The sequence below is a fragment of the Macaca mulatta genome, chromosome 1 (assembly GCF_049350105.2).
Source record: "Macaca mulatta isolate MMU2019108-1 chromosome 1, T2T-MMU8v2.0, whole genome shotgun sequence".
In the NCBI taxonomy this organism is placed as follows: Eukaryota; Metazoa; Chordata; class Mammalia; order Primates; family Cercopithecidae; genus Macaca; species Macaca mulatta.
Genome location: NC_133406.1, coordinates 213975364 through 214000091, shown reverse-complemented (window position 1 = coordinate 214000091; position 24728 = coordinate 213975364). Strand labels below are relative to the sequence as shown.

At 51.2% G+C, this 24728-nt stretch overlaps 2 protein-coding genes and 1 pseudogene across 4 annotated transcripts; 2 read left to right on the top strand and 1 right to left on the bottom strand.

Annotated features, from left to right (window-relative positions):
• Window positions 1-1140: 1140 nt before the first annotated feature.
• LOC719998 (large ribosomal subunit protein uL11 pseudogene) lies at window positions 1141-4425 on the top strand (annotated as a pseudogene).
• Window positions 4426-6560: 2135 nt separating this feature from the next.
• On the bottom strand, window positions 6561-7221 carry LOC106997139 (oligosaccharyltransferase complex subunit OSTC). The gene is given in 1 exon segment (XM_077967955.1): window positions 6561-7221. A coding segment is annotated over 1 exon segment (417 nt). The 5' UTR covers window positions 7111-7221; the 3' UTR covers window positions 6561-6693.
• A 9295-nt stretch (window positions 7222-16516) lies between these two features.
• Window positions 16517-23947, top strand: TRNP1 (TMF1 regulated nuclear protein 1). 3 transcript variants are annotated; one of them, XM_015132259.3, is made up of 2 exons: window positions 16517-17456; window positions 23142-23947. In XM_015132259.3, the coding sequence occupies exon 1, from the start codon at window positions 16609-16611 to the stop codon at window positions 17290-17292; it is 684 nt and encodes a 227-aa protein (XP_014987745.2). In that variant the 5' UTR covers window positions 16517-16608; the 3' UTR covers window positions 17293-17456; window positions 23142-23947.
• The last annotated feature ends 781 nt before the right edge of the window (window positions 23948-24728 follow it).

Genomic DNA, 24728 nt, shown 5'->3' with positions numbered 1-24728 from the left:
AAAATACAAAAAAACTAGCCGGGCGAGGTGGCGGGCGCCTGTAGTCCCAGCTACTCGGGAGGCTGAGGCAGGAGAATGGCGCGAACCCGGGAGGCGGAGCTTGCAGTGAGCCGAGATCGCGCCACTGCACTCCAGCCTGGGCGACCGAGTGAAGACTCCGCCTCAAAAAAAAAAAAAAAAAAAAAAAAATTTGTTTTGGACAGGCACGATGGTTCATGCCTGTAACGCCAGCACTTTGGGAGGCCAAAGCAGTGGATCACCTGAGGTCAAGAGTTCGAGAGCAGCCTGGCTAACATGATGAAATCCCGTTTCTACTAAAAATACAAAAAATTAGCCCGGCATGGTGGCATGCACCTGTAATCCCAGCTACTCGGGAGGCTGAGGCAGGATAATCACTTGAACCTGGGAGGCAAAGGTTGCAGTGAGCTGAGATCATGCCATTGCACTCCAGCTTGGGCAACAAGAGCGAAACTCCATCTCAAAAAAAAAAAAAAAAAAAAAAGATTTTATAGAGGCCGGACACAGTGGCTCACGCCTGTAATCCCAGCACTTTGGGAGGCCAAGGCAAGCAGATTACTTGAGATCAGGAGTTCTAGACCAGCCTGGCCAATACGGTGAAATCCCGTCTCCACAAAAATACAAAAAATAGCCGGGCATTGGGCCGGGCGCGGTGGCTCAAGCCTGTAATCCCAGCACTTTGGGAGGCCGAGACGGGCGGATCACGAGGTCAGCAGATCGAGACCATCCTGGCTAACACGGTGAAACCCCGTCTCTACTAAAAAATACAAAAAACTAGCCGGGCGCAGTGGCGGGCGCCTGTAGTCCCAACTACTGGGGAGGCTGAGGCAGGAGAATGGCGTGAACCCGGGAGGCAGAGTTTGCAGTGAGCTGAGATCCGGCCACTGCACTCCAGCCTGGGCGGCAGAGCGAGACTCCGTCTCAAAAAAAAAAAAAAAAAAAAAAAATAGCCGGGCATGGCAGCGTGCACCTGTAATCCCAGGTGCTCAGGAGGCTGAGGCAGAATCACTTGAATCCAAGAGGCAGAGGTTGCAGGGAGCCAAGATTTTGCCACTGCACCTCAGCCTGGGCAGCAAAGTGAGACTTCGTCTCAAAAAAAAAAAAAAAAAAAAAATTCTCCTTTCAGCTTGGAGGAGACCAAGGTGCAACTTTCTTCAGTCATCCAGAATCTAGGTTTGTCCGACATCAGCCGCCTCCCCAGTGCTGCTGAAGTTCGGCCCCAACGAGATCAAAGTCATATACCTGAGGTGCACCAGGGGTGAAGTTGGTGCCACTTCTATGCTGGCCCCCAAGATCAGCCCCTTGGGTCTGTCTCCAAAAAAGGTTGGTGATGACATTGCCAAGGCAAAGGGTGACTGGAAAGGCCTGAGGATTACAGTGAAACTGACCAGTCAGAACAGACAGGCCCAGATTGAGGTGGTGCCTTCTGCCTCTGCCCTGATCATCAAAGCCCTCAAGGAACCACCAAGAGACAGAAAGAAACGGAAAAACATTAAACACCGTGGGAATATCACGTTTGATGAGATCTTCAACATTGCTCAACAGATGCAGCACCAATCTTTAGCCAGAGACCTCTCTGCAACCATTAAAGGGATCTCGGGGACTGCCCATTCTGCGGGCTGTAATGTTGATGGTTGCCACCCTCATGACATCATAGATGACATCAACAGTGGTGCTGTGGAAAGCCTAGCTACCTTTTTTTTTTTTTTAAAGACGGAGTCTCGCTCCGTCACCCAGGCTGGAGGGCAGTGGTGTGATCTCGGCTCACTACAAGCTCCGCCTCCCAGGGTCACGCCATTCTCCTGCTTCAGCCTCTGGAGTAGCTGGGGCTACAGGTGCCTGCCACCGTGCCCGGCTAATTTTTTTGCATTTTTTTTGGTAGAGACGGGGTTTCACCGTGGTCTCTGTCTCCTGACCTCGTGATCTGCCCGCCTCAGCCTCCCAAAGTGCTGGGATTACAGGAGTGAGCCACCACACCTGGCCACCCAGTTACTTAAGAAGCACAAAGGAAAATATTTTAATAAAGGATCATTTGACAACTGGTGAAAAAAAAATTATCTTTGTAGAGATAGGGTCTCACTCCGTTGCCCAGGCTAGTCTGGAACTCCTGGGCTCAAGCAATCCTCCTGCCTTGGCCTCCCAAAGTATAGGGATTACAGGTGTGAGCCACTGTGCCCGGGCCCAAAAATTCTTGACCTTGATTTCTCAGCCAGATCTGCTGTTTCTCAGTTTTTCCCATTTCAGACAAGTGTACCCTAATCCACCCTGCTGCTTCATCCACAAAGCCAGAGGGCATTCTGTCATCCCCACACTAATCCATGTATAAGTCCTTTCGTTCACCTCCAAATAAAACTCAAACCCATCCCCCATCCCAGCCCTTGCCAGCATTCCTGGCACCATCCCCTCTCAGCTGGGATTATGGCGGTAATCTCCTAACTGGTCTCCTTCATTCCCTTCTTGCTCCCTTTTAGTCCATTCATTTTACACAGCAAACAGCATGATCTTTTAAAAACAAATCAGATCGTGTTGATCCCCAACTTAAACCATTTAAAGGCTTCTCCTGCAATTAGAGTAAAATCTGAAATCCTCACCCTAGCCTTCGGGCCCAAGCTGTGTCTCTACCTTAGTCCTCCTCACTTTCCTGCTGGCCCACCAGGCACTGCACTCACTGATTTTTCTGCCTCAGGGCCTTTGCACTTCCTATTTCTTCTGCTGGGAAATCTTACTCCCCAATTCCACTTGCCTAGTTCCTGCTCATCTTTCAGGTCTCAGCTTAAATGTCACTAAAGGAGAATATTTAATACCTCTCTGACTCCCTTTTCTATCATGTCACTAGCTTATTCCTTGGTCATGATTTCTAGGGAAGAACTCTGGAGGCACACTACGGGGTGTTGAATCCTATTTCCACTGCTCCTTGACCATGTGACCTTAGCTAATCACTGCTCTGTCCTTCAGTTTCCTCATCTGCAAAATATAGTACCCTGTAGGATCAGTACCTGGCAAAGAGGAAGCACTAAGTAAATATTTTAATTAAAAAAATTTTTTTTGCAGGCATGAGCCACCATGCCTGGCCTAAACATTTCTTTTTAGAGACAGGGTCTCTGTCATCCAGGCTGGAGTGGAGTGGCACAATCATAGCTCACCGCAGCTTCAAAATCCTGGGCTCAAGCGATCCTCCCATCTCAGCCACCTGAGTAGCTGGGACTACAGGAACAGGCCACCATGCCTGGCTAATGTTTTTATTTTTATTTTTGTAGACATAAGGTCTTGCTTTGTTGCTCAGGCTGGTCTTGAACTTCTGGCTTCAAGCGATCCTCCTGCCTCAGCTTCCCAAAGTGCTAAGATTATAGGTGTGAGCCACCATGCCTCGCCTTAAATATTTTAAAAATATTTATTTATTTATTTAGAGATAGGGTCTCACTCTGTCACCCAGGCTAGAGTACAGTGGTGCAATCATAGCTCACTGCAGCCTCAAACTCCTGGGCTCAAGCAATCCTGCCTCAGACTCCCGAGTAGCTAGGACTATAGGTGTGAGCCACTGTGCCCAGCCATATATATTAGAAGGCATTTTATTATTCCCTCATGGTACATTTCTTGGGATTTAACTATTTTGATTTCTGAGATGTAAGCTTTGTGGAAACAGGGATTGCACTGCATCTCTTGTATTTACTGCTGTGCCTCTAGCACCTTGCACAGTGGCTGGTGCGTAGTAGGTGCTTAATGACATTGAATTAATGCATAAATACAAACGGGACCTCAGCCCTTATGGAACTGACGTTGCCCTAGTTGCCCTTCAAGATATGGCTATTTTAGAGGTGTGAAAACTGAGACCCTAAAGGTGGGGTGATTTGGCTGGGCGCGGTGGCTCATGCCTGTAATCCCAGCACTTTGGGAGGCTGAAGCGGGTGGACCACTTGAGGTCCGGAGTTTGGGACCAGCCTGGCCAACAGGGTGAAACCCTGTCTCTACCAAAAACAAAAACAAAAACAAAAAACACAAAAATACAAAAATTAGCCAGGCGTAGTGGGAGGCACCTGTAATCCTAGCTACTTGGGAGGCTGAGGCAGAGAATCACTTGAACCTGGGAGGTGGAGGTTGCAGTGAGCCGAGATTGCACCACTGCACTCCAGCCTGGGCGACAGAGTGAGACTTTGTCTCAAAAAAAAAAAGAAGGAAAAAAAAAAACACCACAAAAAAAACAAGGAGGGGTGATTTGAGCAATGCTTCAAGGGGGAAAGTATAATTTCTACTTTTCAGAAACGTGATAAATTTCTCTTCCTCAGGGCTGTCTACAGAAGTGGCATCCATCTTAGCAGCATGACCACCCTCACATCCCTTGGGAAGCCCAAGAACGTCAAAAAGAGGACCAAGAAGTTCATGTGGCATCATGAACAGTCTGATGGATGAATCAGACTGTTAAGTGAAAATTAAGTGTAACTGACAGAAACCTAGTAGTATTGGCAGTAGGGTACAGAGAAGATTCAAGGGCCAAATCTTGATGCCCAGCATTGGGTATAGGCAGAACAAGAAAACAAGGCACATGCTGCCCTGTGGGTTCTGGAAGTTCCTGGTCCACAATGTCAAGGAACTGGAAGTGCTGCTGATGTGCAGTAAATCTTACTGTGCTGAGACTGCTCGCAATGTTTCCTCCAAGAACCATAAAACCTGAGTGGAGACAGCAGCCCAACTGGCCCCCAGAGTCTCCAACCCCAATTCCAGGCTGCGCAGCAAAGAAAATGAATAGACGGCTCACGTGCATGCTTTATTTGTGTTTAAATAAAACCACGAAAACTGCAAAAAAAAAAAAACAAAAACAAAAACAAAAGTAACACCAAAAATGTGATGAAGCATCAAAATCACATGGAACCTGCTACCACCACTGTGAACACAAGTCATAGCCTTTTATTCTAGGAATAATAACTAGGGCGAAGCTTTCTTCACAAGAGAAATCAAACACAGAGAAACCTGGGCTCCCTGTGTAGGGCAGCAGGATGGATGGATTGTAGTGCCATTGACTGAGATGACATTGATACTGTAGTTGTGCCTTCCTGGGGAAGACATCCAGTCCCCTATCCAAGTAATTGGCACCCACACCAACATTTTGTTCATGTCATATTTAGGAATCCAGAGGCCTCATTTCAAAAAAAATTTTTTTGAAACAGGGTGTTGCCCAGGCTGGAGAGCAGTGGCACAATCTTAGCTCACTGCAGCCTTGACCTCCTGGGCTCAAGCGATCCTCCCACCTCAGCCTCCTGAGTAGCTGGGGCTACAGACATGTGCAACCATGTCCAGCTAATTTTTAAATTTTTTTGTAGAAACGGGGTCTCCCTATGTTACCCAGGCTGGCCTCAAATTCCTGGGCTTAAGTGATTTTCCTGCCTCAGCCTCCCAAAGTGCAGAGATTACAAGCATGAGCCACTGTGCCTTGCTTCCAGAGGCCTCATTTTACAAATGCAGGAACAGAGACTCAGAGAGAAGGACTTGCTCAGGTCTACACAGTAAATTAAGCCCAAGTCTTCTGACTTCTAGGAAAGATTTTGTTTCTTTTCTTTTTTTTTGTTTTTGTTTTTGTTTTTATTTTTTGAGGTGGAGTCTTGCTCTGTCACCCAGGCTGGAGTGCAGTGGCACAGTCTTGATCTCGGTTCACCACAACTTCTGCCTCCCGGGTTCAAGTGATTCTCCTGCCTCAGCCTCCTGAGTAGCTGGGATTACAGGCATGTGCCACCACGCCCAGCTAATTTTTGTACTTTTAGTAGAGATAGGGTTTCACCATATTGGTCAGGTTGGTCTCGAACTCCTGACCTCGTGATCTGCCCGCCTCGGCCTCCCAAAGTGCTGGTATTACAGATGTGAGCCACTGCGCCCGGTGGAAATATTTCTTTAAGCCCTAATTGATATAAAAGCTTTTTGTTTGTTTGTTTGTTTGAGACAGTGTCTCACTCTGTCACCCAGGCTGGAGTGCAGTGGCGCGATCTCAGCTCACTGCAACCTCCACCTCCCGGGTTCAAGTGATTCTCCTGCCTCAGCCTCCCAAGTAGCTGGGATTACAGGTGTGCACCCTTGCACCCAGCTTTTTTTTTTTTTCAATTAGAAAAAGTATTTATTTCTGCTCCTTTCATACATTTTATTGTTCAGGAAACAGTCTTACATACATATCTGAAATAATCTACCATCATGCACTCTAGTTAAAGCGAAACACCATACATAAAGCTGATCAGCTGTCCGGAGTTCTCAGCTTATGTAATCTTACTTCTTGATTTTATGTTAATTTCTGAAAATCAGAAATGTCATCTCTAAAAAATGTGAAGGGGGTTGTAAAAAATAATCACTTTACTTGATATTATAGTTGAGATATGGAGTATATTTTCTTTAAGAAATGAAAAACTAATTAGAAAATGCCACTCACCATCGTTGGTACAGCAGTAGGTCAGCAGGAAAAAAAATACTGTGATAAACTTGTCTCTTCAATACCAAGAAGAAATTCTAGTCCAAGCTTCAATACGCTTCCTGTTTTTTCACTAGATATTTCTTTTACTGCTGCTTTTCATTCTTTTCCACATTTCATATTAGAGGATTGGTACAGCCTTTAAAACTTCGTTGTCAGGAGAAATCCAGTATCCACTGATTTCTTCTCAAAGGCACTCTAACCCATCAGATAGCTTGCAAGTTTCATTCTCATAAATACTCTAGCCATGAAAAACTCAATAGGACACAGATGAAACCAATGAATAGAAGAAGAAATCTATTGAGTTGTAGGATATTTGGGGCATTCGATTGGTCCAGGATTATGAAACCTAAACCTCCCATTGTAAACAGGAAGCTGGATGCAAGTCCTTCCATAATATATTGTCCATTTACTCTGTAGGCAAAGAAAGCTACTGGCCTCTGATGCCCATGTTCATCAGTCATAGAGCCAACGCTTGGAGGTTCAACAATAACATCATAATTGATTCCTCCGGTGATGAGGAAGTAAGACACCACCACCAGAGCTTACACAGTCATGGCCGACGGCATGTGCAGCCAGGGTGGCTTCTTCAGCTTCGGGTTAGGACATTCGAGCACTTAGAACAGGACATGATACAAAATCTCCATGGCAAAAGCTCTTTATTTTATTTATTTATTAATTTTATTATTATTATTGTTATTGAGACGGAGTTTTGCTTTGTCATCCAGGCTAGAGTGCTGTGGCGCAATCTCAGCTCTCTGCAACCTCCGTCTCCCAGGTTCAAGAGCTTCTTCTGCCTCAGCCCCCCAGGTAGCTGGGATTACAGGCATGCGCCACCATGCCCAGCAAATTTTTTCTATTTTTAATAGAGACAGGGTTTCACCACGTTGACCAGGCTGATCTTTTTTTTTTTTTTTTTTTTTTTGAGACGGAGTCTTGCTCTGTCGCCCAGGCTGGAGTGCAGTGGCCGGATCTCAGCTCACAGCAAGCTCCGCCTCCCGGGTTCACACCATTCTCCCGCCTCAGCCTCCCGAGTAACTGGGACTACAGGCGCCCGCCACCTCGCCCGGCTAGTTTTTTGTATTTTTTAGTAGAGACGGGGTTTCACCGTGTTAGCCAGGATGGTCTCAATCTCCTGACCTCGTGATCCACCCGTCTCGGCCTCCCAAAGTGCTGGGATTACAGGCTTGAGCCACCGCGCCCGGCCCGACCAGGCTGATCTTGAACTCCTGATCTCAGGTGATCCACCTGCCTTGGCCTCCCAAAGTGCTGGGATTACAGGCGCGAGCCACCGTGCCCGACCCATATAAAAGCTCTTGATATAACAGTGGAGAGAAAGGAGTGAGGAGGAGGAGAAGAATGAGGAAGCATTGAATCAGGTGTTCACTGGCAGGCGGGAACACTGACAGGTGTGTAGGGCAATCAGAGACCTTGCCGGGAGGGCAGGGGAGTCTGTTAAAGAAAGGGGAGGTGGAGGCTGGGGCCTGACTGGGTTATTTTCAGAGCTGCTATTTTTGTCTGCATCTGCTAAATTATTAAACTGAGATCACTTCCTAGAGGGTGCCAGGCCAGGTTGCCAGGGAGAGGCTGAAAGGGAAAGGTTGGATCTCTTAGCAGAGGCCTCAGATATTCTAGGCTGGGATGGAAAAAGGCTCCTCAGGCCTTGACCCCTTCCCCACCCCACTCTCAGCTGATGGAGGGGATTGGGGATCCTGCTTGGGGCCACAGCCATAGTCACTGTCCCCTCCACAAGGCTGTCTCTTCTGGCTGTTGTCCTGGAGGCAATAGATACATACTGAACCAGACTCTAGAACCTGGTCCCATTGCAGCTGCCTCTTCTCTTTCAGGGTCTTGAACTCAAGCCACAGGTTTTGAGTCAGATAGATACAACCAGATATGACCATAGATATGTGAGATCTTGGGCATATCCTTGCATGTATCAATGTCCTTGTCTATGCCATAGATATTAGCCGTTCCACTTCTCAGATGAAAACCCTGAAATTCAGAGAACAAAGGTGCCTTTCTCAGGGTTGCATAGCTAGAAAAGGACTGAACTATGATTCAAACGTAAGTGTTTCTGATTTCAGGCTCTTTTCCTCTATTCTTTTTTTTTTTTTTTTTTTTTTTTAATTTTTTTGAGATGGAGTTTCGCTCTTGCTGCCCAGGCTGGAGTGCAATGATATGATCTTGGCTCACTGCAGCCTCCACCTCCTGGGTTCAAGCAATTCTCCTGCCTCAGCCTCCCAAGTAGTTGAGATTACAGGCGTGCGCTACCACACCTGGCTAATTTTGTATTTTTAGTAGAGATGGGGTTTCACCATGTTGGTCAGGCTGGTCTTGACTTCCTGACCTGAAGTGATCCTGTAATCCCAGCACTTTGGGAGGTCAAGGCGGGTGGATCACCTGAGGTCGGAGTTCGAGACCAGCCTGACCAACATGGTGAAACCCCGTCTCTACTAAGAATACAAAAATTAGCCAGGCGTGGTGGTGGGCACCTGTAATCCCAGCTACTTGGGAGGCTGAGGCAGGAGAATCGGTTGTGAAGGGGTGGCCTGCCCCTCCACACCTGTGGGCGTTTCTCGTTAGGTGGAACGAGAGACTTGAGAAAAGAAATGAGACACAGAGACAAAGTATAGAGAAAGAAAAAGTGGGCCTGGGGGACCGGCGCTCAGCATACAGAGGACCCACGCCGGCACCGGTCTCTGAGTTCCCTGTTTTTATTGATAATTATCTTTACCATCTTAGAAAAAGGGAAGTGACAGGATAATAGGATCATCGTAGGGAGAAGGTCAGCAGTAAGACATATGAATAAAGATCTCTGTGACATGAATAAGTTTAAGGAAAAGTGCTGTGCCTTGATATGCATATGCAAACATCTTCATAAACGTTTTTAGTGCATAAAGAGCAGCATTGCACTAGCAAGTCCCGCCTTTCGCCCTAAGGCGGTTTTCTCCTTTCTCAGTAAACAGAACATACAATCGGGTTTTACACCGAGATGGTCCATTGCCCAGGGACGGCAGGAGACAGATGCTTTTCTCTATCTCAACTGCCAACAACCGCCAAGAGGCCTTCTTTCCTCTTGTACTGGTCCTCCTTAGCACAGACCCTTCACGGGTGTCAGGCTGGGGGACAATCAGGTCTTTTCCATCCCACAAGGCCATATTTCAGACTATCACATGGGGAGAAACCTTGGACGATACCTAGCTTTCTTAGGCAGAGGTCCCTGCGACCTTTGGCAGAGGTCCCTGCGACCTTTGGCAGTGTACGTGTCCCTGGGTACTTGAGATTAAGAGAATGGTGATGACTTTTTTTTTTTTTTTTTTTTTTTGAGACGGAGTCTCGCTCTGTCACCCAGGCTGGAGTGCAGTGGCCGGATCTCAGCTCACTGCAAGCTCCGCCTCCCGGGTTCACGCCATTCTCCTGCCTCAGCCTCCCGAGTAGCTGGGACTACAGGCGCCTGCCACCTCGCCCGGCTAAGTTTTTGTATTTTTAGTAGAGACGGGGTTTCACTGTGTTAGCCAGGATGGTCTCGATCTCCTGACCTCGTGATCCGCCCGTCTCGGCCTCCCAAAGTGCTGGGATTACAGGCTTGAGCCACCGCGCCCGGCCGGTGATGACTTTTAACCAGCAAGCTGCCTTCAGGCACTTGTTTAACAAAGCACACCCTGCACAGCCCAAAATCCTTTAAACCTTGAGTCACCACAGCACATGTCTCTTGCAAGGACAAGATTGAGGGTAGGGTCACAGATTAACAGCATCTCAAATACAGAACAAAATGGAGTCTCTTATGTCTACTTCTTTCTATATAGACACAGTAACAGGCTGATCTCTCTTTCTTTTCCCCTCAGGTTGAACCTGGGAGGCGGAGGTTGCAGTGGGTTGAGATCGTACCATCGCACTCCAGCCTGGGTGACAGAGTGAGACTACCTCTCAAAAAAAAAAAAAAAAAAAAAAAAAAGCCGGGCGCGGTGGCTCAAGCCTGTAATCCCAGCACTTTGGGAGGCTGAGGCGGGTGGATCACGAGGTCAGGAGATCGAGACTATCCTGGCTAACATGGTGAAACCCCGTCTCTACTAAAAATACAAAAAACTAGCCGGGCGTGGTGGCGGGCGCCTGTAGTCCCAGCTACTTGGGAGGCTGAGGCGGGAGAATGGCGTGAACCCGGGAGGCGGAGCTTGCAGTGAGCTGAGATCCGGCCACTGCACTCCAGCCTGGGTGACAGAGCGAGACTCCGTCTCAAAAAAAAAAAAAAAAAAAGAAAAAAGAAATAAAGAGAGAGAGAGACAGGGTCTTACTCTGTCTCCCAGGCCAGAGTGAGTGCTGTGGTGCAGAGGCTGCTCACTGCAGCCTCAAACTCCTGGGTTCAAGGGGTCCTCCCACCTCAGCTTCCCATGTAGCTACAGGCGTGCACCACCAAATCTGGCTAATTTTTAAAATTTTTCATACAGACAGAGAGTCTTGCTGTGTTGCCCAGGCTGCTCTCAAACTCCTGGCCTGAAGGGATCCTCCCATCTTGGCCTCCCAAAGTACTAGGATTATAGGCATGAGCCACTGTGCTTGGCCTATTTTTTTTTTTTTTTTTTTTTGAGATCGGGTCTTGCTCTGTTACCCAGGCTGGAGTACAGTAGCAAGAGACAGGTCACTGCAGCCTCGACTTCCTGGACTCAAGCGATCCTCCCACCTCAGCCTCCTGAAGAGCTGGGACTACAGGCATGCACCACCATGCCCAGGTAATTTATTTTTATTTTTCTTAGAGATGAGGTCTCACCATATTGCCCAGGCTGGTCTTGAACTCCCAAGTGCTCAAGTGATCCTCCTGCCTCAGTCTCCCAAAGTGCTGGGATTACAGGCATAAGCCACCTTGCCTGACATCCTATTCTTTTTTAGTATTTTAGAATTTTATTTGTTTTCCAGATTTTCTACAAAAGGAATGTACTTTATAACTTTTATAAAGATCAGAAAAATACAACAATCATTGTAGTTTAAAGATGGATTTCCTCATTCCAGATGTTGTGTTTGCTGGGCTGGATATGCACTAATAGGTGGTGGACTGTGGCTCCTGTCCACTCTGAGAGTGTGGTGCTCAAGCCAGTTAAGAAAGCTGACAAGAAGCTGGGTGCGGTGGCTCATGCCTGTAATCCCAGCACTTTCCGAGGCCAAGGTGTGTGGATTGCTGGAGGCTGGGAGTTCTAGACCAGCCTGACCAACCTGGAGAAACCCCGTCTCTACTAAAAATACAAAATTAGCCAGGCATGGTGGCTCGTGCCTGTAATCCCAGCTACTTGGGAGGCTGAGGCAGGAGAATCGTTTCAATCTGGGAGGCGGAGGTTGTAATGAGCCGAGATGGCACCATTACACTCTAGTCTGGGCAACAAGAGCGAGACTCCATCTCAGAAAATAAATAAATAAATAAAATAAAAAAGAATAAATGAATGAATGGAGAAGGGGACTTCTCCATTCTCAGCAAGCTCTACCCTTGTGTGTTATTTCTCTTTCCTTTCTTTCTTTTTTTTGAGACGGAGTCTCACTCTGTTGCCCAGACTGGAGTGCAGTGGTGCAATCTCAGCTCATTGCAACCTCTCCCTCCCGGGCGCAAGCAATTCTCTGTCTCAGCCTCCCAAGTAGCTGGGATTACAGGCACCTACCACCATGCCCAGCTAACTTTTTTGTATTTTTAGTACAGACGGGGTTTCACCATCTTGGCCAGGCCGGTCGTGGACTCTTGACCCCGTGATCCACTCGTCTCTGCCTCCCAAAGTGCTGGAAATACAAAGGTGAGCCACCGCACCCGTCCTACCCTTGCTCTGTGCCCAAACTGGAGTGCAGTGGTGTGATCTCGGCTCACTGCAACCTCCGCCTCCTAGGTTCAAGTGATTCTGCTTCAGCTTCCCGAGTAGCTGGAATCATAGGCATGCACCACCAAGCCTGGTTAATTTTTCTATTTTTAGTGGAAATGGGGTTTTGCCATGTTGTTCAGGCTGGTCTTGAATTCCTGACATCAGGTGATCAGCCTGCCTTGGCCTCCCAAAGAGCTAGGATTAGAGGTGTGAGCCACTGTGCCTGGCTGTGTTATTTTTCTTTTCTTTTCTTTCTTCTTCTTCTTTGTTTTTGAGACGGTGTCTCGCTCCTGTTGCCCAGGCTGGAGTGCAATAGAACAATCTCGGCTCACTGCAACCTCCGCCTCCCGGGTTCAAGCGATTCTCCTGCCTCAGCCTCCTGAGTAGCTGGGATTACAGCTGTGCACTATCAAGCGATTCTCCTGCCTCAGCCTCCTGAGTAGCTGGGATTATAGCTGTGCACTACCCCGCCCAGCTAATTTTTGTATTGGAGTGCAGTGGCATGATCTCAGCTCACTGCAACCTCCGCCTCCCGGGTTCAAGTGATTCTCCTGCCTCAGCCTCCCGAGAAGCTGGGACTACAGGTGCACACCACCATGCCCAGCTAATTTTTTGTATTTTTAGTAGAGACGGGGTTTCACCATGTTGGCCAGGATGGTCTCGATCTCTTGACCTCATGATCCACCCGCCTCAGTCTCTCAAAGTGCTGGTATTACAGGCGTGAGCCACCGTGCCTGGCTAGATTTTTGTATTTTTAGTAGAGACGGGGTTTCACCACATTGGCCAGGCTGGTCTTGAACTCCTGACCTCAGGTGATCCATCTGCCTTGGCCTCCCAAAGTGTTGGGATTACAGGCGTGAGCCACTGTGCACGGCCTATATTTTTATTTTTTTTCTTTTTTTTTGAGACAGAGTCTCGCTCTGTCGCCCAGGCTGGAGTGCAGTGGCCGGATCTCAGCTCACTGCAAGCTCCGCCTCCCGGGTTTACGCCATTCTCCTGCCTCAGCCTCCCGAGTAGCTGGGACTACAAGCACCCGCCACCTCGCCCGGCTAGTTTTTTGTATTTTTTTAGTAGAGAATGGGGTTTCACCGTGTTAGCCAGGATGGTCGTCTCGATCTCCTGACCTTGTGATCCACCCGCCTCGGCCTCCCAAAGTGCTGGTATTACAGGCTTGAGCCACCGCGCCTGGCCCAGCCTACATTTTTCAATTCAGACAAATGTTTATTGAGTGCCTTATGGGGCCAGGCACTCTACTTGACTTCAGGGGATTCTAGTGATAAGCAAAACCAGTCAAGGGGAGAGACTATTAATTATTAACAATAAACAAATACATATATATAACTCATGGGAAATACCCAGAGGATAGCAGCAGGGAGCATTGTCGGAGAACAGGGAGGTAAAGAGTGACCATGGAGTGGGTCATATCTGTGTTTGAATCCTTGCTTGGCCATTTACCTGCTGTGTGACCTTGGACAAGCCTCTTCACTTCTCTGGGCTTTGGTTTCTCATCAGGAAGAGAAGGCTATCAATCTCCCTTTCTTAGGGATGATATCACGAGACAGAGAACATTCATTCCTCCAATAAATATATATTGTGCATCTTCTCCCACTCAGACAAATTACTTGCCCAAGGTCACCCAGATGGGCAATGTGTGTGGGTTTTGAACCCAGGTCTGACTGGTTCTCTGGATCTGGCCAGTGGTAGGGGGTGGGGATAAGTCCTAGTCTTCTTCCCCTGAATCAGTCCTTCAGGAGTTGGGAGCAGTGAACTGCCTCATGAAGGCAAAACACCTGTCTATTTCCCCACCACCATGGCAATGAGGGGCTTCTGCCCTGAGAAAGACCTATGGTTGCATGACACAAAAGAGACTGTTCAAAGGGACGTCATCATTCAGCAGGGCAAGGCTCCTTGCTGGGGGCAACCTGGTAGCTCCTGAGCCTCCCTCATCTTCACTGAGTCAGTCCCTCCAACTCTCTGAGTTCCCATGCCCCTCACTGAACCTCCCTTCCCCCATGGCGATCCTCCGCCAGCACCTTTGCACACACTCAGCCCCTTCCCTGCACTGAGCCCCAGCAGTCACTGAACAGCTCTTCTTCCCCTCTGACTGAGTCATCCTCCCAAACCCTCCCTTTCCCCTCACTGAGTCTCCACCACCCCTGGTCACTGGGCACCCGGCCTCTGACCTCCTACCTCCCCAATCCCTCCACCCTTCCTTTTCGCTGAGCCTGGCGCCTCTCACCCACCCGCCTTCCTCTCCCAGCCGCTTCTGAGCTGCCTCTTTGGAGCCCAACTGTCTCGCCCACGAGTCCCCATCACTCAGTCTCACTCAGTCTAAGACACCTGAAAGCACTTAGAGAACATGTGTTTGTGGGGGGAGGATGAGGCTCTGTCATCATCCTGCACATCATGCAAGCATGCCATCTGCCTCCTCTTCAGGCTGCAGCAGTCACACTGGCCACATTTTCCACAGGTCCTCCTGAGCCTAGGGTCTGCTGCAGTCCTACCCAATCGGGTTCAGGGCTGGTTTCTGTACCCCCGGCCCTTGCCCCCACCCACCACGAGACCTCCCATCTCTGATGGCACCTTCAAGTAGATGGAAACTGAGGCAGGCCCATGATGTCTGGGCCAGTGTTTGGTATGACAGCTTTATTTCTGTTGGGGGAAAAGTGAGCAGGGCTCCATTCTATCATTTGTCAGGGCCAGATGAGAAGTCCCACATAAGGAACGTCCCTCCACCAAGAGGAGTAGACCCAGGTATCTGAGCCCCCAGAGGGCATGAATGGCTGAGCTGGTGCATTTCTGTACAGATTCAAGAATCTGGATTCAGCCACAAGTCGGCAATATGACATTGGGCAAAGCACTACTGCCCTTCAGGGTCTCAGTTTACCCTTCTTTATTTTTTGAGATTGAGTCTTACTCTGTCGCTCAGGCTAGAGTGCAGTGGCACAATCTCTGCTAACTGCAACCTCTGCCTCCCGAATTCAAGAGATTCTCCTCCCTCAGCCTGCTGAGTAGCTGGAACTACAGGGGTGCGCCACCACACCTAGCTAATTTTTTTGTATTTTCAGTAGAGACAGGGGTTTCACCGTGTTGGCCAGGCTGATCTAGAACTCCTGACCATAGGTGATCCACCCACCTCGGCCTCCCAAAGTGCTGGGATTACAGGCGTGAGCCACCGCACCTGGCCAGTCAGTTCCCCGCCCCCGGCCTTTTTTTTTTTTTTTTTTTTTGAGACGGAGTCTTGCTCTCTCGCCCAGGCTGGAGCCCAATGGCACGATCTTGGCTCACTGCAACCTCCGCCTCCCGGGTTCAAGCGATTCTCCTGCCTCAGCCTACCGAGTAGTTAGGATTACAGGCGCCCACCACCACGACCGGCTAATTTTTTCGTATTTTTAGTAGAGATGGTGTTTCGCCACGTTGGTCAGGCTGGTCTTGAACTGCTGACTTCAGGTGATCCGCCCGCCTCGACCTCCCAAAGTGCTGGGATTACAGGAAACTGTAATCTGTTTCTCCCTCTTTAAAAGGTGTACGAACACCCGCTGGGAGGAGTAAACACGAGCCGGGGCAGGGAAGGAACTCTGCACACCGTGGGGTCTGGGACTCCTCTGTGATGCCACCAAGGTTTGCAGGCTCAGCGGCATTTGTTCTGCGAATAAAGGACCCTACCTATCGTGGAATCAGCCCAGCCAGATCTCCGTCCCACCCAGACGGCAGTCGCCCCTCAGCGTTAACCCTTCCGCTGCCCCAGTGAGGTGGGAGAAGGGGGTCCTGGAGAGCCCTGTGGCCCAAGAGAGACCAGGCAGAACTGATTCGGCCAAGGGCAGCATGAGGTGTGGGAGGAGCACTGCACAAGGAGTCAAGCCTCCCGCGTTCTAGCCCAGGGTCTCTTCGCACAGAGGCCTTAGGTAAGACCCTCCCCCGGATGGAGACCGGATTCTATGATTTTCTAAACACCAGCTACCAGAGCTTATGACTCTGAGGGGCCTAACCAGGGAAGATGAGGCTCCCTTTGCACCCAAAATTTGGGGAGAGGCGAAAGAGAACTGGAAGCCCTAGCGGGCAGAATCCGACGAAGGGCAGGACCTGAACGGTTTCAGCAATGTCCTGAATGCGCAGCGGTGGGGACGGATTCAGGGCGTGCCCGTCTCTGATTGGCTGTGCCGTCCGTCGCTCCGCCTCGTATTCTATAAGATGCGCAGGCGGAGGGCGCGGCGCTGGGGTGAGGGCTGTGGCAGTGTCTCGCTCTGCAGGTTCCCGGTGCTCATCCTCCCTGCGCACCTACAGCCGCAGACCGCCGGGGGGCGGGGGATGCCGGGCTGCCGCATCAGCGCCTGCGGTCCGGGGGCCCAGGAAGGGACGGCAGAGCCGGGGTCGCCGCCGCCGCCCCGGGAGCCCATGCCGTTCTCTCAGCCCCCGCCCCCAACTCCGACCTTGACCCCTACCCCGACCCCGGGTCAGTCCCCGCCGCTGCCGGACGCAGCCGGGGCTTCGGCAGGCGCGGCCGAAGGCCAGGAGCTGCAGCGCTGGCGCCAGGGCGCTAGCGGGGTCGCGGGGCTCGCCGGCCCCGGAGGGGGCTCTGGCGCGGCGGCGGGGACAGGGGGCCGCGCGCTGGAGCTGGCCGAAGCACGGCGGCGGCTGCTGGAGGTGGAGGGCCGCCGGCGCCTGGTGTCGGAGCTGGAGAGCCGCGTGCTGCAGCTGCACCGCGTTTTTTTGGCGGCTGAGCTGCGCCTGGCGCACCGCGCGGAGAGCCTGAGCCGCCTGAGCGGCGGCGTGGCGCAGGCCGAGCTCTACCTGGCGGCTCACGGGTCGCGCCTCAAGAAGGGCCAGCGCCGGGGCCGTCGCGGCCGCCCCCCAGCGCTGCTGGCCTCGGCGCTGGGCCTGGGCGGCTGCGTGCCCTGGGGCGCCGGGCGACTGCGGCGCGGCCACGGCCCCGAGCCCGACTCGCCCTTCCGCCGCAGCCCGCCCCGCGGCCCCGCCTCCCCCCAGCGCTGACCTCCACGCCTGGACCCCTGGCCGCCCCGACAAGCTTCGCCGAGGTGCCGACCGACCGACTGACTGATCGCGGACGCCGGCTGCATGGACTACGGATCCGCAGGAAGAGACAGTGGGGGGCCAGGGGCCCAGTAGAGGAGGCTGAGGTGCGCTCTTAGCGGCTGGTGCGTTCGAGGGTCAGGGCGTGTGGGGGGCTGGTCCAGGGCCGCGGAACTCCCTTCCCTGGAGCTTCTGGCGTCTGCTGGGTCCTTAGTAAAGCTGCCACGTTCTGTTCCCGCCTCTCCCCGACCATCTGGGGAGTGAGAGGTGGTAGCACCAAGTCTCCATTGTAAGAGTTGGACTCTTGACGGGGCTCGATCCCAGGAACGGGTTGGCGGCAAACTTTTACCATTTGGAACCTGCGGCACGGATGCAGCATCCCCAATCCTCACCCCCACCTGCATGGACTTTCCCGGGCCCCTCGGAGCTGTGAGCAGTCTTGCCCTTGAGGATGCTGCTTACTGGCCGCCCAGCTCCATGCCTTCGGGAGGACAGAATAATGAGTCCCCAGGATGGGGTGGGGGCTGGCACAGGGCTGTACCGCTGAATTCCCCTCTAGGCCTGTTTCACCTGTGGGAAGGCGGAATCCCAGAGAGGTTTAGGATTTGTTCTCTTCATACTTAGGCCCTTCTTCTAGGATACAGCTTTTCTTACGCCGTCATGCAGATTCGCTAAAATTATGGCCTGACTCAGATAACCAGGACGGGATGTCTAGCACCTCCTCACCCAGGGACCCTTACATAGCAGAACATAGAGGCTTAACTCCCAAACTGTCACTAAGATGACTTGGCCCGGGTGGAACCAGGTGATACCCTTTAACAGGCCCCAAGGGGGCAGGTATGGCATCATCTTCCAGAAAGGGGGGCCTTAAAGAGCCAGATCTGAGGTGAGATCTGTTTCTCTTCCTGTCCAAATGCCCTTGGGCCTCCCATTCCTCTGTCCCCACTGTGAATGACCTGGCTACTGTATTGCTGCTCACTAGCTGAGTTAATTTCATTCTCACTTGTCAGTCTGCGAAGTGGATCTCTTCGCCTTCCCAGAGGGGCTATGGTGATGTCAATACAGGGCAGAGGTCCTTCTTCTTCCCCCCTAAATCATGGAAAGATCATTTATTTTTTGTTGTTTGTTTGTTTTGAGACAGAGTTTCACCCTTGTTGCCCAGGCTGGAGTGCAACGGTGCGATCTTGGCTCACCGTAACCTCTGCTTCCCGGATTCAAGCGATTCTCTTGCCTCAGCCTCCTGAGTAGCTGGGATTACAGGCATGCATCACCACGCCCAGCTCGTTTTGTATTTTTAGTAGAGACCAGGTTTCTCCATGTTGGTCAGGCTGGTCTCAAACTCCCGACCTCCGGTGATCTGCCCGCCTCGTCCTCCCAAAGTGTTGGGATTATAGGCGTGAGCCACCGCACCTGGCCGATAATGTATTATTTTAACTCCCAGCTGGAAACAGGCACTGCTTTTGCTGATAGAGCCATGAACTAATTTAAAGTCCTACTTTTGCAGAGTGAAGAGGGGATTTCTCAAGGTCACATGCCAGTGAGAGAAGAACCAAGGTCCCTGGCCTGTGTGTGCACCTCCCACAGTACCCTGGACAGGGGCTAGGGAGAGTTGTCGTCTGGATCCTGTCTGCTCTGTGGCTTAGAACAACTCTGCCCCCTCTCTGGGCCTCTTTCCTCAGTCCCTCGTTGAGTCAGGGCTTGGGAATGAGGTGAAGTGGGGAGGATGCTTCCTCCCACAGGAATCTGGGAGGGTCAGATGCACTGCTCTGACAGCTGAGGCTTGGGGCCCTTACCGGCTCCTCCCTCATCAGCCCTTCTCCCTGGATACCAAACTTTTTGGCTAGTTTCTCAGCTAACAGCCAGGCTTTCCTGAATGCTTTCTTAGCTGGGGAAGGGGGGTTCAGGAGGCGGTCTCAGAGCCTCTGACAAAGCTAGGGAACCCCAGGGAAGTAGTGAAGGGGGCAGTGCCATCCTCTGGTCTTTCCAGACAGGGACACCTTCCAAAACCACTTGGGTCATTTGGGGTCTAGAGGCTTAGAGAGGACAGGACTTCTTGGAAGGAGCTCAGCTCAGGTGCTGGGCTGCAGCCAGGACCATTCGTTTTCTGGGTTGCATGGGAGGGGGCACTTGGTCCAGAGGAGCTTTTAGCTAATGGTGTAAAGTGCTGGGTGCCATCACAGTTTTGACTTTCTCCAGGATTTATTTGTAATCAGCTTGTCCCGATTTGGGGGTGGGGTGGGTGAGTAGAGAATTAGAGATGACACTGGCTAGTGTGTGTGTGTGAGGTGGGGGGTAGTAAATGGAGATTGGTCCTGCTGTCACAGGCAGCTCTGCCCCCTCCCTCCACTTCCAGATGTCCCACTGCTCCTCATCAAGCTTCCTGGCCGGGGCACACACATGCAGACTTGAACCCCAGCTCCTAGTTAGTGCTATGTCCATTACCCCATAGCCAACTAACAAAAGGCACCTTCCCACACCTGCCTGACCCTCCAGGGGCCCCTCTAGAAGCTTACCCATCTGGCTTTATTGAGGCCAGGTGCAGTGGCTCATGCCTGTAAGCCCAGCACTTTGGGAGGCCAAGGAGGGCCAATCACTTGAGGTCAGGAGTTCAAGACCAGGCTGGCCAACATAGTGAAACCCCATCTCTACTAAAAATAACACAAATTAGCCAGGCGTGGTGGCGGGCACCTGTAATCCCAGCTACTCGGGAGGCTGAGACAGAATTGCTTGAAACCAGGAGGTGGAGGTTGCAGTGAGCCGAGATCGCACCACCACACTCCAGCCTGGGCAACAGAGCAAGACTCTATCTCAAAAAAAAAAAAAGCTCACCCATCTGCCTCCATTTTCTTCTTAATCAGCAAATATTGATAGGGGCTCAGAAAGCAGAGCCAAATCACAGGGTCTCTACTTTTTTTTTTTTTTGAGACAGAGTCTCGCTCTGTCGCCTGGGCTGGAGTGCAGTGGCCGGATCTCAGCTCACTGCAAGCTCCGCCTCCCGGGTTCACGCCATTCTCCTGCCTCAGCCTCCCGAGTAGCTGGGACTACAGGCGCCCACCACCGCGCCCAGCTAATTTTTTGTATTTTTTAGTAGAGACGGGGTTTCACCGTGTTAACCAGGATGGTCTTGATCTCCTGACCTCGTGATCCGCCCATCTCGGCCTCCCAGAGTGCTGGGATTACAGGCTTGAGCCACCGCGCCCGGCCAGGGTCTCTACTTTTAAGGGCTTACGTCTCCTAGCCTTTTTCCAGGCAGGCTTTCCTGGCTGTCACTATCCCAGGGGACCCCTTAGGGGCTGAGCAGTTTGTTGGAGGCCAGCTCTATCCCTGGACAGAAGGCTGACTTTCAGAACACTTTCTTGGTGGCCCTCAGCTCTGGGGACAGGACTGAGTACAGGGATCTTGGGGGACCTGTGCATGGAGGACACTGACGGCCACCAGTGAATGTATATCTCAGCAAAGGGAAATGAGGGGAACAGGAGCCTTTCTTCAGGCTGGTGCTTGGGGCTGGGAGACCAGTTCAAGGTTCTAATCTAGGTACCTGCTCCTCAACTGGATAACCATGTGGGCGGTGCCACCAGAGGGCAGTGCGGGGCTGCTTTCTCGAGAGGAAGGAGGCGTGGCCTGGAGCAGGTTCAGTCCTTTATTGTTCCCGCCCCCAGTCATCCCCTTCCCCGGTAGTCCCGGGGCTTCCTGGACATTGGGCTGTAGGGGTCTGGGAGAACGAGCAGGGTAGTCGCGGTCGGTGCAGCCCTAGAGCGGGAGTGTAGTTCTGGGGATAGCCTACTGGATGGAGTGGGACTGGAGGCCAGAGCTGTGCCTAGGGGCGGGAACCCTCTTTGAAAGGGGAGCAGAGGAAGTTCCTTTGGCTGGGCTGAACCTGGAACCCCAGGGAGAAGACCCATTAAGAAAGACTTCCAGGAAAGACAGGTAGCCCTTGTTGGGGGTCACTATCAGGATAAAAGACCAGAGTCATTTTGTATTCACAGATTTGTTACACTAATTGATCAGAACCCAGGGTCCCGCTGCCAGTGGCGGCCAGGGTTGCCTCTTAGAGATTAGGCTGGAGCCACAACATGGCCGAGGTGCTCCAAGCCTGTAGCCGCTCCCCTTCCCTAAGCCTGTCAGCGGGTTCTTTGAGAACAACTCGGGTGCTCAGGCTTCTCAGAGCTGAAGGAGAGGCCTGCTGTGCAGGAGGAGGTATTTGGGAAAGCTTGGAGATGCCCAACCTACTTCTTTCCCCATTGGTCCTTGACTGCACCCTGGCCAGGGGCGATGGGGGAAGGGAACCCTTGGTTCTGGAATAATAACCACCTCCTCTATGCCAGGCCCCTGAGCACTTTACACCCATTAATCTGTTCCGGTCTTCCCAACCACTCTGCAAAGTAAGGGTTATTATTCCCATTTCCACAGGTGAAGAAAGAGGGGGGGGTGGGTGACTTGCCCAAAGACATAGGAGCTGTAAGTGGGGGATCCCTTAAACATTAGGCTATATGGTGATTCATTTATCAGGCTAAAGAAGGGTCCATTTAGGGGGATATCTGGGCTCCCACGTTCAAGGCATTGTATAGTGACCCCTGGTCCTTGGGTCTTGGAAGGGACATGAGATGCTGGAGGGGTGGCAGAAGGTGCCCCTCCCAGAGTCTAGGCACACCCCAACCTGGTTGGGCCTTCGGGGGTGAGTCAGGCTGAGTCAACACACCTGGCTTCTGACGGTGGGCCAACGATGCTCAGGGCTCAAGCCTCCCAAGGGCTTGCTTTGGAGGGCTGCCTCCTCTCGCTGCAGATCTGGGCTGGAATATTTGGTGTCAAGGCAAGCAAAGAGCCTGGGATGGCAGAGGAGGAGGATGACAAGCTTCATGGTGGGGGCAAAAAGGGCTGCCGGTGGAACAAGACAGACCTGAGATTTAGTCCTGGCCTGGAACTCCTCAGCTGAGGGACCCTGAGCAATGCCTTCCCTTTTCTGAGCCAGTTTCTTCTGATTTTTTGTTTTTGTATTTTTTCTTTTTTCTTTTCCAGATCCAGACCTACAAATGTTTTTGTATTTTTGAGGGGACCTAGGGAGTAGAAAACTTGAGTATTACCTGGGTGCGGTGGCTCATGCCTGTAATCCCAGCACTTTGGGAGGCCGAGGCGGGCAGATCACCTGAGGTCAGGAGATCGAGACCAGCCTGACCAATATGATGAAACCACATCTCTACTAAAAATACAAAAATTAGCCGGGAGTGATGGCATGCACCTATAATTAATCCCAGCTACTCGGGAGGCTGAGACAGGAGAATCACTTGAACCTGTGAGGCGGAGGTGGGCAACAGGAGCAAAACTTGGTCTCAAAAAAAAAAAAACAACAGAAAACTTGAGTATTAAATGAGAAGTCATACTAAGTACCTGGCACATAGTAGAGATCCATAAATGATGGAACCAATTTGCCCAGCCCTGGAGAGGCTGCCAGGACAGATCCCCAGGCAGCGTGGGCCTCTGCTTCTCTAGAGCATCACCATATCAGGAATCCCTGGAATGGGCCCTGGGGAACTCCATAAGGGGAGAAGTGGAGGAGGGGCAGGCTTTTCATCCCAGGAACATTCCATTCTAACTGCTCAGGCTAGGGGATCCCAGCCAAGGACAAAGGCCCAAGGGAGCCTCTGCTTCCCCAGGAGCCCCATTCCATACTATTGCCTCCTGCATCTTCTCTCCACAGTGCCTGCTGCCCCCCCACCCCACAACTTCAGGCAGATTTCAAGTTGAAGGGTTTGGGTGGGGCTGGGTGGCTGTGGGAAAGAGGCCATTAAAGCTCTTGGAATTATTCTTTCCAGCTCCTTCCAACTCCTCAGAGCCTCCACTCTATGGATCTGGACTCCTGGATTCGGCTTTCTCCCCGGGCACTTTCAGGAAGACGTTGAGAATTGACCTTACACAATCCCAGCGCCCTCCTCACAGGAGCCTTTCACTTCACAGTGGCATGGGGCTGGTTCTGGGGAACTGGCCGAGGCTCTGAATTTCTTCATATACCCCACGTTTGACTTTGGCTTACACGGTACAACTGGAGATGTTGCTACAGGTCCCTGAGATGCAATCAGATCAAGCGTAGCAAGCATTGCCAATGGGAAACTCAAAAGAATTTACTTATTTTTCCCTTTCCCCCTACCCCATCCCCGGCCAAGAATTTCTTTTAAAGATACCGTCATCATTCTTAAACAACACTCTTAACCCCCAGCCGGGGTCCTCATTTTAGTAGATGTCATTGCTTCAAGTCTAATGGCACCGGGAGGCCTGTTTGAGGGAAAACATTAGTTTGAAAAATCCCTGTTTCCTTCATCCACTGCCCTTGTTCTCTCCATATGGGAGTATGCCTGTGGCCCCTCAGAAAGTCTGCTAGCTTCTAGGGGTTGGGATGGGGGACACACCTTTTTCTCAGGAAGAGGTGGTGGCAATGTAAAACATCTAAGCAAAGTTTTAAATGGAAAAAAAGGAAGCACATTTAAACATCCTGATAATGGAGGGAAGGGGGCACATTTACACACAGCCCAGAACTTGTAGAATTCTGCGAAGTGAATGTATATTGAATTAGTCTCCTGCCTTATACATTCAGGAAGAATAAATTTCCATAATGTAAGGCAAATGCATGGGGTTCTGAGGTTTACTTTGTAAGTGTCCTTGCTGCCTTTCCTCTGTGTCTATTATGGCTCTTTAAGTTGACAGTTCCTGGAGCAGCTTCTATTTAATTTCGTTTGGCAGTCTGGCCCTGTTGACTGACTTTGATTTGCAGACCAATTCTCCCTTGACCTGACTCACAGCCACCTGCTCTTACCCCCTCTTCAGGAAGTCTTCCTCATTAAAGGAGGTGATGAGGGAGCTCAGGGATGAGAATGCACATGTGAGACTGTGTGACACCGAGGGGGGTTGTGCGAATTGGTGACAACATGGCAGCACGATGGCCTGTGGGGGTTGTGTGACTGTGCTGGCGACCATATGGACCTGTTTGTCAGTCAATGGGTAAGCAGGAGACAGCACATTCAAACTGGGAAGCGTTTTAAAAATAGGCTATTCTGGCCTGGCGTGGTGGCTCACACCTGTAATCCCAGCACTTTGGGAGGCTGAGGCAGGAGGGTTGTTTGAGCTCAGGAGTTCGAGATCATCCTGGGAGATCCCTTCTCTATAAAAATGAAAAAATTAGCCAGGTGGGGTGGCGGATGCCTGTGGTACCAGCTACTTAGGAGGCTGAGGTGGGAGGATTGCTTGAGCCCAAGAGGTCAAGGCTGCACTGAGCTGTGATCGTACCACTGTGCTCCAGCTTGGGCAACAGAGCAAGACCCTATCTCAAGAAATAAAACGAGACTATTTCCAAAGGCATGGGTTGGGCTTAAGAAACTAACAAGGGGCTGGGTTTGGTGGCTCACACT